The 15,752-nt window shown below is 34.9% G+C and overlaps 1 protein-coding gene across 1 annotated transcript; it reads right to left on the bottom strand.

The window, feature by feature from the left end:
* Window positions 1-67: 67 nt before the first annotated feature.
* LOC128990186 (uncharacterized) lies at window positions 68-11,920 on the bottom strand. The gene is made up of 3 exons (XM_054412471.1): window positions 11,835-11,920; window positions 1,917-2,243; window positions 68-519 (listed from the first exon to the last, which is right to left on the bottom strand). The coding sequence occupies exons 1-3, from the start codon at window positions 11,917-11,919 to the stop codon at window positions 149-151; spliced, it is 783 nt and encodes a 260-aa protein (XP_054268446.1). The 5' UTR covers window position 11,920; the 3' UTR covers window positions 68-148.
* Between the last annotated feature and the right edge of the window lie 3,832 nt (window positions 11,921-15,752).

The raw sequence follows: 15,752 nt of genomic DNA, 5'->3' as shown, positions 1-15,752 counted from the left end.
CAAACTCACAAAATAATATAATTTGCGTTGGAAGGTGTAAACAAAGGGAAGATATCAAACAAAACTGTTACTAATGACAAATATTTATTCTAGATACACAATATGTTGTAGGTGATGGTGGGTTGTTAGGCAGTGTATGTACAGTAGGTCACCGTTGATGCTGAGGGTTGTGTCCGCCCCCGTAGGCTATAGCGTGACTACTCGCCACGCCGCTGCGTCCGTTGCTGACGCTGTTGGCAATGACGGTCGTGTGGGGACCCCCTTGAGGGTACCGGAATCCCCCTTGGTGCCCCTGACTAGGGTAGTTGGGACCTTGGCTAGGATAGCTGGGTCCATGACCTACTGACCCTTGGCTAGGATAGCTGGGTCCATGACCTCCTGATCCCTGGCTAGGATAGCTTCCTCCATGTCCCTGTTGTGGGTAACCCCTAGAGTATCCTCCTTCGTCTCCAAAAGACGAGGGGAACATCCCAAGCATGATGGGGAACCATGCGTTGAACGACGCTGCTGCGTTACCTCCTGGAACGGACAAACATATTTTACATTTGTATTTACATTCTACATTTCAATAAATAACTAAAGAAACAACTGGTCTTACTCGGTAACAAAGCTACACAACACAAGGCATGCACTCCATTATACAATCACTGTTCACTCATATCAGGCTACATTCAGTATTGTATTCATGGCTCGATGTAACGATAATGGTATGATAAGGTAGGAAAACTCAATGGAACTACTATTTTGATGCTTTAAGAACGGATTATGCTATTATTGTTCAGCCAGCCATCTATATATATAAAAGGCAAAGCCCTCACTGACTCACTCACTCACTCACTCATCACTAATTCTCCCACTTCCCATTTACCTAGGAGGCTGAAATTTGGTACACTGATTCTTTAGGCATTAAATAGGAAAACTAAGTTGTTTTTATTTTGATCGGACTCTCGGGCTCCGCCCCAGTGGCTCTGGAGTTTCCCATGTTAACCTTATGAGTACTCATATTTAAATGGAATTGATTAATCTTAACAGCTGTTTCAATTAAACAAGTTGGTTCTGTTCTATGATGTTCAATATAGCATTAAAGTTACAAGGATTACCAACAGGGTGCAGCACTATTATTTTTTTAAATTTATGACAACAGCTAATTTGCAACCAAAAGGTGAGTGAGCGTAGCGAACGAACTTCAACCTGGAGGCGAGTTAGCGTAGCGAACGAGCTAACCTGAAGGCAAGTGAGCGCAGCGAACGAGCTCCAACATAAAGGTGAGTGAGCGTAGCGAACGAACTTCAACCAGGACGTGATTGAGCCATGCGAACAAGCTCACTAAGTTAAACGGGGCGAAGCTAGTTTCCTATATTTGGTAGAATGCCTTTTGTACTTTTGGTTACTGATCAGCTGTTTTTTAAACCAGCACTTTGTATTAAAGGCCAAACGTAAGACAGCTGGGTGCAGCTTCGTGGCTTCAACCCATCAAAAGTCTACTACTGTATCTTTTACTGGATAGAACTAGATATTCTATAACATGTGAATATAACTACTCTTATTTACATTGAGTCATCGACAGAGTACGCTGATGTACTTGCTGATTTATTTTTAATACGCCAACTTTTAACCAAGATAGACTGAAACAACAACTTATTGTAAGCTATAGAACCTTTTGTGCCACATCAGAACAACAAAAGCTAATGGACAAAAATATAATTTGATATTGAAGCATACTCTGCGAAAGGCTTATTCTACAATGTTCATTTTTTTATATATAGGCTGCAGCAGATTTTATGTAGATGGAATGTCTATTTCAGTATCTAAAATCCATTGCTACTGTTGTAATATGATCTTAGGATTATTATTAGTCCAACTTTAGTTTTTAAAGACTACATTTTCACTTTTCTATTCAACATGTTTAAACCTACCTCTACCGGGTTTTTCGTACTCCTCCTCGTCTTCTTCCCTAGTATTGTACTTCTTCTTGTTCTTCTTTCCAGGTCGCGGCGGTGGAACCTCTTCTTCCTCCTCGTCCCTTCCCTTGTCCTCAGGTGTCCATGGACTCTGCCCTCGCTCAGGAGGGTGCTCCTCCCCTGACGGCTGGGCTGACTCGCCCTGGCCCCAGGGTCGTCTACCGTAGGGGGCGAAGTCCCCGCTGGTCGCGAAAGCTGACAGTCCTTTGCCAGGCATGAACCCGCTGAACGTCATGGACCGACTTGGTTCTCTCTTGTCTCGGACGACAGCGTTGTTGGCATCTAGACATAATGGATGTTTAAATACCTTACCTAATTATTTATAAGGGTCTGGACCCATATAATTTGGCATTTGGCTAGTAAAAAAATTATTATAAGGCCGTGGTTTGGACCGTCCCTTGAACAACTCGTTAAAATTACGAAAGCGAATCGACAGCCTTTCTATACCCTCACACATTATACAGTCTTCTCCATGAGTCAAAAGGGCTGGGTGCAATCTGGACAACGGCTTCTTTGAAAACCTCATTGCCCAATTCAGCTGTCACTATTGTTAGGTTGTGGGATACTAAATCACTGGCCAGCAGAGTTTGTTGGGACCGGGAAATCTGACTGGCAAGTAGTAGAAGAAATACATCGCATTGCAGATGGTGGATCGAACAGAAGATTGGGTATTTTAATATATGATACAAAATCTAAAAGTGGAATTGTAATTGATCCAACTATAAGGTTCGAAACATCAACAAATCAACCCCTAGAAGTAGATGAAGAAAAGAGGGAAATTTATAGTAAATGTGAAACTTATTTAAGAAACAAATATAATATAAATTCTATATCAGTAATTGGCATAATGATTGGTGCAAGAGGGACTATTAAAATTTTTTTTGAAGAATTTAAAAAATATATAATCTTCCATCAAAATTAAAAAATGAAATAGTCATAAAAGTGTTAAAAGAATCATGTAAAATTATTCAAAATCATTTATATGGACAACGTTATTAATCTAAGTTACATATTATTTATATCATAAATTTAAGTTTTTTTTACTGTGTCTAATAGGCAAAGTTTATTAATAAACTCAGTTTTCAAAATAAAAATAAATAAAATTTGATTCCTATTTTCATTTTTTTAATGGACCAAAGCTGTCAACAAATACTTTAGACAATTTTATGCAAACATCAACATAAAACTGTCCAATTAGGGAATTTTGCACTTTAATAACCTTGAAACTATGCTGCGATTTGTTAATTTAAATTGATGTTCTTATGTAGCTGAAAGAATTAAAACGCCTTACCACAGTGTTATCCATACCGGTAACTCTAAAACGCGGCCAATCAACGTCTCACACACAGGATCGAAGTGAATATTTCGTGACCCAAGTTCAGCGTTTAACCATTGACTATTTTTTCTAGTAATCGTGGGTTTAACTCAATGTCCGCCCATGCTGAAAGCGCGGGAGTAACTAACATTTTGGCGGGACCGCCCACGCATGCGCTCACCTCACCACCCAACAGAGCCTAGCGTCCGTGGGTAAAGTTGGTAGTAGCTCAACAAATAGTGGGTCAGTGGGTAAGGAACTAATGGTTATAACCTTTGGTTCTAGAGGTCCGGGTTCAATACCCGGCATACACAAATAAGTGGGGTTTCGTACGTTTTCTTCTAAAAGCGTTTACTATTCGCATTTCGCAATTACAAAATGCCCCTAGCGCTGAAACTTTATTATATTTCATCACTAGGGCGTAAAGCGACTCTTTTCAACCCGAGCTCAATTTTCAACCCCTTTTTTTGTTGCAAAATGAGCGAGGGTTGAACAGACACTTTTTGTCCTTGTGTTGAACTATATTTTCGTCATATGCAACATTAGTAACAAACTAAGTTAGAAAACAAACATATTTTTCTCTAAAGATAACCTCTCAAAACGACTTCTAGCTTATTTTAAATTTTGCAAATGCAATAAGCAGCTGGTTAGTACAGTACTTGATTTGATAGTTTCGTCAGGGTCTTAGAGTGCCGCAGTTCACCAAGTTACTGCTAGGTGTCACCACTACTCACTAGCCAAAGTGCGCAGCAGTTCGCCAAATCGCCGCTAGAGTGTATTAGTGTGCAGCAGTTTACCTAGTAACCGCTAGGTGTCACTAAAACATAGAACATGTAAGTTTATTTATTTATTTGTAATATTAAATTATTCAGGCACAATAAACCGATTTAACGATGACAAAAGAAAACTACAATCGATAAACTAAAGATTTAAAGGACTATATTGCTATTTAAAGCCGTAGTTATTTGCTATGAATCCTCTGTATGCACCGACACTCGCAGGGAGTGTTGAGTAGCTAGTACACGACTACCGCACTTCGCTAGATCGTAGAACTCAATTAGATATAAGATTAACACAGTAATATACTATTTGTTTGAGAAGCCGAGAGTCGCGTCCCCAACCTGGGACCGATGATTGGCTTATAAGAAATTGAACGTTAATGTCGACACTAGTGAGGCGACTAACTATCTGTGGAAAATGTCAATTTATAGGATGCTGATGCTATGCTATTCAGATTCTTCCAATTACTTATCAATCTCTAGTGATGTGGCGAGTCGAGTACTTTACCGACTCGATACCGCAACTACTCGAGTACTGGACTTACCTTTATTCCTGGTATAGCACCGAAGCTCTGTTGACTCTGACTCGTAAATACGAATTCAGGAAATGATTCTTGTCTTGACTCGAGTTCCTTTTCGAGTCAGACAGACTTGGTTCGTTTTATACTCTGGCTGTCTGTGTAGATTCAATGTGATGAGAGCGAGATCGGTTATTCATCTCACATTGAGTTGATTGTTGATAATTATGGTTTTTATAAAACTTTGTTGAATTAACGAAACGTAAAATTTACAACACATTAACGATGGTAAAAAATAACACAAATAATTTTATTTTTAAACAACACAATGTGCCTAAAAGTCATCTAGTTTTGAAAACAATGGAAACAAAGGATTTATTTGCTATCGTGGCATTTTTGTGACATCTTAAAACAACTAAAACAGGCCTAACAAACACAACTATATGAGGTTAGATCTTTTACAGGTATAACGAGAGATTAATAACAAACAGTATCTTGACTCAAGTAAGCCCGAGTGCTTCAAAAGATTCAAAAGCTTTATTCGCCATTCAATACAAAATGTACAATAGGCTTTGTCTCATACATTAAATAACTTAACTGATAAAATAAATAAATCAAATCATTCCAAATAATAAATTACAAAATGCAAACTCACACAGCAAACCATGCAAAAAAATAAATTAACAAATCAGCAAGCCATGCACCTACATACCAGTTACAGGCAAAACCTCCTAAACACATGTAGAGATCATTAGTTTTAGATTCCATCCAGCGACGTCAATATCTTATGTTTTTGGTAAACACCACTTTCTGTTCTATCCCTGAACCATCCCATTTCTTTTTTTGGGAATATTTTATTTTAAAATTTATTTTTCTCAGTCATACCTACCGAATATGTTAGCACAAAATAGTATGGAATCTCTTTAAAATTAATATTCAATCTAGCAATGCAAGTTTTATCAAAATATATAGTCAATTTTTTCAATCTAGAGGACAAAATGTTCAACAGATACACTAAAAACCTAAAAAGCATACTTTTGCGTTTAAATAGAAAATTAGTGAGTTTAAAAACTGTGCTTATAGGACTTTTTTCTAGTTTTCATTCAAAGGAACTATTTCCCAAAGGCTGTCAAGGGTTCCCGTGAAACACTCTGTATATCTAATACAAATTTGAACGAATAGTCAAGTGTTTTTCTCCTCTAGGGACATCAAAATGAAAAAGTACAACTGTCCTGTGTCCAGGTCTTACCGTGCCACCAACGGTAATAGCTACTTCCCTATAGGAAAATTTGCTAAAACGGCTATTTTCGCAGCAATATGACAAAAAAATATTTTTATGTTTGCTTACAGAATGAATAGTTATCAATAGTAGGTTACATTAAGTCCTATTGTTACCAAGTATCATGTTTAATACCATCTTGCTCAAAAAGCTTTAACTTTGTAAAAAATAACAGAGTTATTTTTAGAGCAGGAAAATGTACAATTCGTTGACTAAAAGCTGGGTTGTAGTTAATTTATTATTAATATTCATTTTACCTATCCTAACAAAAACAAGCTAGTATTATAGTACTAGGTTGTTTCAAGAATACTGTAATAATTCTCAAGTCAGGAAATAAGAAATAAAGGAGAATATTTGCCTAAACGAAACCAGGTCTGTGTTAATTCCAAAGTGTTTTATTTTTACTTACATAATTCACTATCAACACTCATTCAATATAGTTAAGGGTTAACTTCTTCATACATGTCCTCTAAAGGTTCTGAATTGTATTTGCAAACATAGAATTTGTTTTCAAATTATCAACAAGGTTGGTTTTTACAATTATTTTTTCACTTGACAGACACAGTAATATAAGTTAAGCCAATAGGTACATGTATAAGCAATCTGACTCTGACACTACTTTCTCCCATTAGAATGTCAACAACCTTTAAGGCTGTGCATCTAATAATGTGAGCATTTTATTAATTTTTAATTTGATATTATATTTTTATTTGGGCCTTTAGAATGAGTTATCAGCAATAAAAAAATTGGAGTTTTGGTTTAGGAAAAATATAAGTTCAAATGTCAGATTTTTAGCCATAAAGGTACACACGAATCTCAAAAACGGGACATGCGAAAATTATTTAAAATATATTATATACTGTACTTGGGACAACAAAACCCTTGACATAATTAAAAAAATTAAAATACAAGTATAGAAAAGTAGTATAGAATAGTATAGGAGTAGGAGAGAGCGGTTGGAGTAACTATGATATTATATGATTTTATAAGGAAAATCACAAAAGTTGCAATAACTTTTCAACTGTAATTTGTTTCAGCAATTGCTGCACTATTTTGTTTAGAATTAAGGACCATAACACAATAGTTTCAATCAAATAGACTTTTTTCCTAAAATCCATATTTTAATTTTTTTTTTATGAGAAATACCATAGGCTACAATAACTTTATGACCGTAATTCGTAAGAAAATGGGATTTGTACCATTTTGTTCAGAATTTAAAGTACCATAACATACTAATTTGAAACAAACAAGTTTTTTATAAAAACAGATTTTTAGCGAATTTCCCATATAGGGAATAAGCTATTACCGTAGTACTCATGGTAAGACCTGGACCCGGGACCGATTTTTTTTTTCGTTTTGAGGTCCCTAGAGGCCAAAAACACCATCCGTTCAAATTCATATATATATATATATATATATATTTATATATGTGTCCGTTAGCGCGATAACTCGAGCAAAAATGATCCGATTTTGATGAAATTTGGTACAAACGTATAAACCTACGTTTATTCGAACGAGTTCGCGAACCAGCATGATCGGACCATGGGAACGGGGGTTTATGGGGGGTTTTATGGGGTAAAAATGGGTTTTTCCCACTTTTGACTCAAAAAACATAAATTTTTGCAATTTCTTTCCAAACCATTTTGTAGAGCTTAAAAAAACAAATAATTTAGTATATTGAAGCGTTATAATGCACCTAATGGTTACGGAGAAAATTTCAAAAAATTGTAAATTTAAAATTCCCATGTTGTTCTTATGGAGAATAAGTAAACTGTTGTAGTTTGCTTGTTTATTAACATTTTTTGCCCAAATTTGGAAAATGTTTTTATTTCTTACTAACTATTAACATTTTACATAAAAAACACTTTTGCCCTCCCTGTTGCAGCAAACCTAAGTATGTGTTAAACTGATTCTATTTAAATAGGGAATAAATGTGATATTTTTAAGGAGACATTTTAGTGTAAATCCAATCAGGCAAATGGAAATTCGCTTAGTCTGCAGGTTTGCTGCGGCGGGGGTATTTTTATTTAGGCTATGTTTTTCTAAATACCAAAATAACATAAGGTACTAAGGTACAATAACTTTTGAACCGTATTTTTTACGGAAATGGGATTTGTACCATTTTGTTCAGAGCTTTAAGGACTATAACATAACAAATTGTATCAAAATAGTTTGGGCCATTTAAAAAAATCTGATTTTTGTTATTTTATGGGTTTTTATGGGAAAATCAACATAAAAAAATCCAAATTAAAAAAAAAAACTGGATATAATATTGATACATACCAAATTCCGTAAAAATCTAACTACAGGTGTAGTCTGCAGCTCTGTACGCATACACACACATTCCAAGTCTGAGTTCGGGGATTAGTTGATCCCTTTACGGCACTTCCCAAAAAATATATTATACATTTAATTAATTTAAACCAATAAGTATAATCAAAAATTTTAGTTTGATTTACATGTAAATTACAGTTTGAACTTCTTGTAAATCTTAAATACTGAAAAACATTAACTAAATATTACACAAATTTGAACAAATTTCATTCACGTCATCTGATAGAGTTGTCCATACACTGTTGCCAAAATTATTTTTATGAAAAGTAAGAAAATAAACAGATATACCTATAATCTTTTCCTATTGTCATGACTTTTGTCACACTTAAAAACCAAAAAGTATGAATTTAATAATTTTATATTCATACATGAAATAAGTCATGCAAACGTGAAGCCTAGGACAGTAAACTATTGTAAAGTAGACTATCGTTAGTCAATGGTTAATTAAGAGGATTTTGGAAGTTCAAGTACAATTAGACAGTGAGGTTCTCAATATTTATCTATTTGTATTATTTAATTTCTTATTTAATATTTCTTGTTTATCTATATATATAAAATCCAATGTATGTTTGTATATTTGTATATTTGTATGTTTGTCCTTTATGGACTCCAAAACCGCTCGACAGATTGTAATGAAACTTTCAGGCATTATTAAGCATTATTCAAGGATGGTTTGTGTGAAGTTTGGTGCAGATCCGTCTAAAGGGCTCCACCCCAGTGGCTCTGGAGTTTCCCATGTTAACCTTATGAGTACTCATATTTAAATGGAATTAAAGAACCTTAACAGCTGGTTCAACTAAACTATCTGATTCTGTGATGTTCAATAGCATTAAAAAGTTAATAGGTTTACCAACAGGGTGCAGCACTATATATTTTTTTTATTTATGAGAACAGCTAATTTGCAACCAAAAGGTGAGTGAGCGTATCGAACAAACTCCAACCTGGAGGCAAGTTAGCGTAGCGAACGAGCTAACCTGTAGGCAAGTGAGCGCAGCGAACGAGCTCCAACCTAAAGGTGAGTGAGCGTAACGAACGAACTTCAACCAGGACGTGATTAAGCCATGCGAACGAGCTCATCTTGAAAATGTACGAGCATGTGACATAAAACCACAATAGGACAGGACTACGTCTGTCGGGTCAGCTAGTTGATTATATAAATTTATGCCTTACAGTTATGTGGAAATGTACACAAATGTAAACAGTTAACTCCTATACTCCATTATCAAAGCTGGAAGCTCAACACGTAAGGTTGTTTGTAATTTTATACTGTTTAAATTCCGAAATGATCAAAGTCTGAATGTTCTAGTTGATGAAAAACATAGTGAAATATTTGTTCAAACCAATTTTTTTTTATTCGTATCAGATTTCAGAATTTAATGTAATTTAAAATATAAAACTTTAGCTGTTGCGATGTAATTGAAATTTTTGTAAATGGATTTGTTATAGAAAAGAAAATAAGTAACATCGTAGAGACTGGTTTTATAAACATATTTTTCGTAATTTGATACAATTAGAGTTAATGTGACGTGGAAGGAAAAAAAATTATCAGAAGGGTATTTAAATGCATAACACAAAATACCATTGCTTAACAGCTAGACAATTTTTGAGCTAATTAAATGTACCTTTTTGACCCCTTTTATTTAAATTATTTAAAAAAAACTAGCTACAAATATTTGTTACAAAACCTATATACAACTAAAAAACATCTATCATTTCAGCCTCTGGATTGCTTATATAATCAAATAAATAGTAAATTCTTAGCAATCCTTATTATGGTTGTCCGATATTAATTTCGAACCCGTAGGTTCATCTTCAGTCGGAAGTTTAGGTAGACCAAATGTTTATTATAAAATCCACCCGATGGGTTTCGTAGAAATGTTGACATTTAACACGAATCCCTAAACTCCGAATATTATTTATGTCAATTGTAATGTGTGCCGTGTTCGTGTTAAATATCAATATTTCTACGAAACCCATCGGGTGGATTTTATAATAAACATTTGGTCTACCTAAACTTCCGACTGAAGATGAACCTACGGGTTCGAAATTAATATCGGACAACCATAATAAGGATTGCTAAGGTAAGAATGTACTATTTATTAAAAAAAAAAACATACAAAAAGAAACTCAGAAAATTCAGATGATAAATTTAATTTTTACCATATCCAAGTGTAATTAATTTACTTGTGTTGAAAAGAAATAGTTTTAATCCAGTAATATAAACCAATAATAATGTACATTTCAAAATAAATGTTTGGTTTTTGATAATATGGCATTTGGCCAGTGTAAAATTGTATTAATAATTTAGCCGGATAAATTATATTTACTAACTTTGCAACTATTTTGAATAAAGAAAATTATATATTTATAAACCTACTTCTTATAGCCTACTTTTGAATTAAAATAATATCGTTAAAATTACTCTGATTTGTACTCTTGTAAAATGATATCAAGCGTTGCTGAAATAAAACACAATAAAAGTTAGCAAATGTTCGGAATATTAAGATAGCATAAGATGACTGATCCAAGCATTTTAAATTAAATTTAATTATTTAAATGTAAAAGCTTGTGTATCTTAGATAACTTGGAATGTCATTCTAAGCACACGATTGACACATTGCGAGTGTTTGACAAAGATGTAAAATGAAAATGAGCGATGGTTGAAATGACTTAAAACACGAATGATTAACGACATTTGTCACAAACTAGCACAATTTCATCTAAGCACAAGATCTTCCTTGAAAATTATGAATTTAATGTGACTAATACGTTGGTCACTAATAGATAATTTATAACATTGGCTCTTATTTTAAACTAGCTGTTACCTACGGGCTTCACCCCGTATACAGTAATACGTTGTTGTATTAATAGTCAAAGGTAATACGCACAAATAATCACACCAGATTTTAGGTAATAAATTGAAAACATAAGTACAGCTGAGGTATTTTTAACATTAGGTACATGGAAAGTTCCCTTTAGAAAGGAATTATGACCTTAAAGAGCAATTTATGAAATAATGCATAGTTTTGCGCAAGGTTTCTCGTCATGAAGAACATTTTAAGTATATGGTTTATGGGGGTGTGAATTTTAGTTTTCTCAAAAGTGCATGGGTACTTTGGGATTTATATATGGATTTTAATCAATGTAAGAGGTTTTTTTGCAGTAAGTTATAATTTCATGACTATAACCCCAAACAAATTCCAAAGCTAATACGAAATATTTTATTGGACAAAATCAGTGGAACAACTTTACAAGTGAGGAAAAAAGCTTATTCTTTTTTGCTCTAGAGACAAAAAGAACTGCCTAAGTCCGCTGCATGAAATTTTTTTGCAATATAGCAAAATAGGCCTAGTACATTAATTTCATCCCGAAGACTCCGAGGTGACTCTTTTCTACACCAGTACTATACTAGTTTGACAACGAGGCGAATTTGAGGTCGGAAAAATTAGCGTGGGTCAAAAAAAATTTTCGGGCGTACTATATTTTTATTCTAACTGCGCATGCAAACGTGTATTTTGGCACGATTATAAAAACCCCTGATTCTTTTTTATTAGAGACAAAAATAACCAAGTAAAGCAATGCGATTCGAATCAACCGTTTCGCCTTAGAAATATGAAAAATAAGTTTACTCGGACACCATCCTCTCACCTTCCAGAGTGCCGATGCCGACGATGGGCAGAGCGAGGACACAAGAGATGGACGCCAGCTGCAGGAGGATCACTCTGGGTTCCATCTTGTCCGTGGTTCCATGGTCCCTGGGAGTCCAGGACTATATAGTCTCCCCTCCCCACATTAGACGTGCCAGGACTAATAAGTCGACCTGGCACTGCCGAGGGTATAGTGATCGGCTGGTAAGCAGGAGGTTGTAGGTTCGATCTAGGTTATTAGATATTCCTAATGCAAGCGTGGAAGGGTGTTATTCTGAGAAAAGTGAGATGATTAACAATGATTAATTTGAAGAAGATCACCAGTTATATCCTTAAAAGACCCATTTGCTTTTTCCAAGAATAAGAATGCTGCTGGTTAGATCTTGATAAAAGTCATTAGCTTTTAATATTTCCCTAGAAAGAAGAAACTTGCCGCATATTGCGTAGTAACCAGAAAAACCTTCGTGTTTTTCTCAAGATCATGAGAAAAGTCTTTAGTTTTTCTTGGGAGAAGAGGTTTACCAGTTCGATGTCAAAAAGAGTCAGTAGCTTTACGTGAGAAAGTCAGTTGTGTTTTGATGTTTGGAAAGTGGTAATTTCTTTTCATTGAAAGTGGGATTCATTGGGATTTTCGTACTATAACCGAATGTGACTGAACCCCAGGTTGTGAGTAACATTCACTCATCTCTGCCTTGTAAAAAGCCTGTTGTGTCCTTTATACCATCGCTGGAATTGGATCTTATCACTTTTTTGGAGTGGTTATTTTTCTAATATGTATATGGACTTTTTAGAAAATAATAGGTATGATTAATACAATTTTTTATATAATTCATACACTCAAGACAGTAATTTACGGTTAATTACAAGTTATTTGCGGATAGTCAATAATTCGTTAACATATATAATCAACAACTAGCACAATTTCTTTTAAGATCTACCTTAAAAATTATAACTTTAATGTTACTAATATGTTGGCCACCAATAGATAATTTATAATTTATACCACATACATTTGCACAACCATTTCCTTACCTCATCCTCGTATTTGTTGAGAAGAGAGACACATATCGGCGAAGAGAGTGGCTGGTTTGGTGGTTAGAGCGATTTTCGTCCTGAACTACGTTTTGGTTTGAATCCTTCCAGTCACCAAGGTCATTTAGCCACGCGATGATACGTATATATAATAGAGTGATAATAATTGAATTGGATATCTACTGCATGTATCCCTCTAACCCTGTAGCCTCCTCACTGTTCAATGCGCAACAAACGTAGACCAAGGTTCCCTATATTTAATGGAACAGTTCTTATGAACGAGAAATCTTTTACAGTTTTTTCTTCCAATTCGGAACTAATAGTCTTGGATTGTTAATGACAATAGTAGACATCAACTCATCCAAGTGGTTTGTGACAAAAAAATTCAGTAAAATTGTCCTTGAGTAACTCCAAAGGGTTTATGGGCTCTCTTTGGAGAGTTTAATATAATTTTATAGAACACTCCTTAAGAACAGATAAAAAATACAGTTTCAACGCATACTTATTTCCTACTCCCAACAAAGTCGAGATTCATGAGCTCTCGCTTTACAGCAACGCCAAACCCGAAATCAATTCACTCTAAACCCCACCTGAATCCTAAACCGTCACTTAGACAAAGTCGCACTTGATGTCTGATTTACATGCGTCTGCACGAGAGTTACCAAATAAACAAGATGTGCCAAACACGCACACGCGCACGTGCACACAGACACGAGCCATCTTGGACTTGTCTCACGCAGAATCGAGGATGTGCCGAGTGCCAGGATCAGGGAAAATAAGGACCAGGAGAGAATATGCAACAAGCTGTCTGGGCGGGAATGTGGCTGAAGGAAAAAAAAACATGTGGTTGATGGATTATAAAGAGAATTATTATTTGTTGTTTCATTGAGGCAGGGTCATCATGTTGCGGATTGAATATGAGTGTATAATGGAGTGAGATGCATGTTGTAAGAGTTGCTGGTTCTTTAGTCACCATTTTTTGAAAGCCCAATAATAAAGGACAGCTTGGTACAGTTTGAACCATCATAAAGTTTCAGACTTTTCTCAGGACCTTATAGTTACTATGGCCAATCATCTACGTCGCTTGGTACTTACAGCATACATGATTTGACGCTGTAATATCTATGCAGATAAAGTATATGTCTCCTCTCTGGTCAGCCAAATAAGACTTCTTGGCTGCTACTATTCTAAATTAAATGCATCATATATTAGTATTATAGTGCGTTCAAACAGCCGTGGCACCTGAAGGATTAGGAGACTCCAAGGGTTTCCATGGGGTCTCCTAATCCGTCAGGTGCCACGGCTGTTTGAACGCACTATAGTGAAAAAGTTGTTTTATTAGAGTAATGACTAACTACAGATGGACAACAACAAGTTGTGACTATACTTTTGCTTTGAGGGAGATCTTAACGGTCGTAATAGTAGTTAACGCGAGTTGCGTACACTACTTTACCTACGACAGTTTTTTAATTACTAAAAATATGGTATTTTATTACTAACAATCACTACTCATAACTTCCTAGAGAGGTTATGTTTTCGTTTATTGTCATTGTCACTGAAAGTGATGCAACGACTTATTGTATAATCAGCTGATTTGATGTAATTACGTGTTTGTAAAACTTTGTTAAATAATACGTCACTTTTTCAGGCAATAGGTTCTGCTAGCAGCATTCTTACCATAAATACTGTATCAGGTACAATTAGGGAAATATTGCATATATTTTTGGACAACTGAATAATATAGTGAAACAGTTAATTTACAGTTAGATCTCGGCATCGAATATGTGGTCCACAACGAGTTGGGTGAAAAAGTGGTTAAGATGTTTTCAAAATAAACCAGAAGCACATTTTCATTTATCAATTTAACCTTATTTTGTTTCGTCCATTTAATGAATTGCTGGTATGTAATTTCATACCTTTGTTTTGATTTTGGTGGCAAAAGATTAGCACAAACAGTTTGTGCTCTCATTTCTATCTCGTCAACATCACTTTCACTAACTGATATTTTAAAATCAACCATCATTTAACTTCCACCAACTTAGGTTAAGAATACGCGAGTATCAACAGGAACAAGTAAGATCAACAATTAAAATTGTCAACTGATCATCCGATCAGCTGATTAGTTGACGTTCGAAGTATTACAATTATTTGTACTTTTTTCTCTCAATCCTTGAACCTCATTGGTCCGTTACCCGTGTTGATATGAGAAAAACTATGCTGATATGAAATGAAACTATGCTGATATGAAAGTAAACAGCTGTTAAGTGAAACTTTTCAATCCTAAGAACTGAACTGAAATGGCTACTTTAAAACGCGGTCGTAGGTAAACAATGATATCCTATAGTCATGTCCTATCGTAATGATAAACTGCAAAATGAATGCATAACTACGCGCACCATGCGAGTGATTTCAACCTATCAACTTATCACGGAAGGAGATATGAGCGTAAACTGTTTTATGTTCGGTCTAAACCTTCACGTTACGATCCTGTACAAATCCTGTGATTGTTGAAGAGAGAATTCCACCAATTAATTGGAATCTACCGTTGCATGATTTTATTTTTCTTGTAATTTGATACTATTTCAATATTTATTTTATCTGTATCTCTCTCATTAGCATTATTATATCATTACGTTGGGGTTGCGTATTTTAATATAAGTATGTGTATGACATTTAATGTTCGCTAACATATAAACAAATTAGGACTTACAACACTTCCTGATGAATAGCAAAAATCACATGGCATCCAAACTTGAATATTGGATGCCAAAACTTCCGAAAAACCTTTCTGTAGTTATCCCAACCTAGGAATCGTGAATTAGCCAGTCTATCCATATTTTTCCTTTTCTCTTTACGTGCTCAAATAAGAACTACTTCTTTATCATAT

Source organism: Macrosteles quadrilineatus, unplaced genomic scaffold (genome assembly GCF_028750875.1).
Source record: "Macrosteles quadrilineatus isolate MER2022 unplaced genomic scaffold, UCM_ALF_1.0 Scaffold_3__2_contigs__length_128488019, whole genome shotgun sequence".
In the NCBI taxonomy this organism is placed as follows: domain Eukaryota; kingdom Metazoa; phylum Arthropoda; class Insecta; order Hemiptera; family Cicadellidae; genus Macrosteles; species Macrosteles quadrilineatus.
This window is presented reverse-complemented; position numbering and strand designations above follow the sequence as displayed.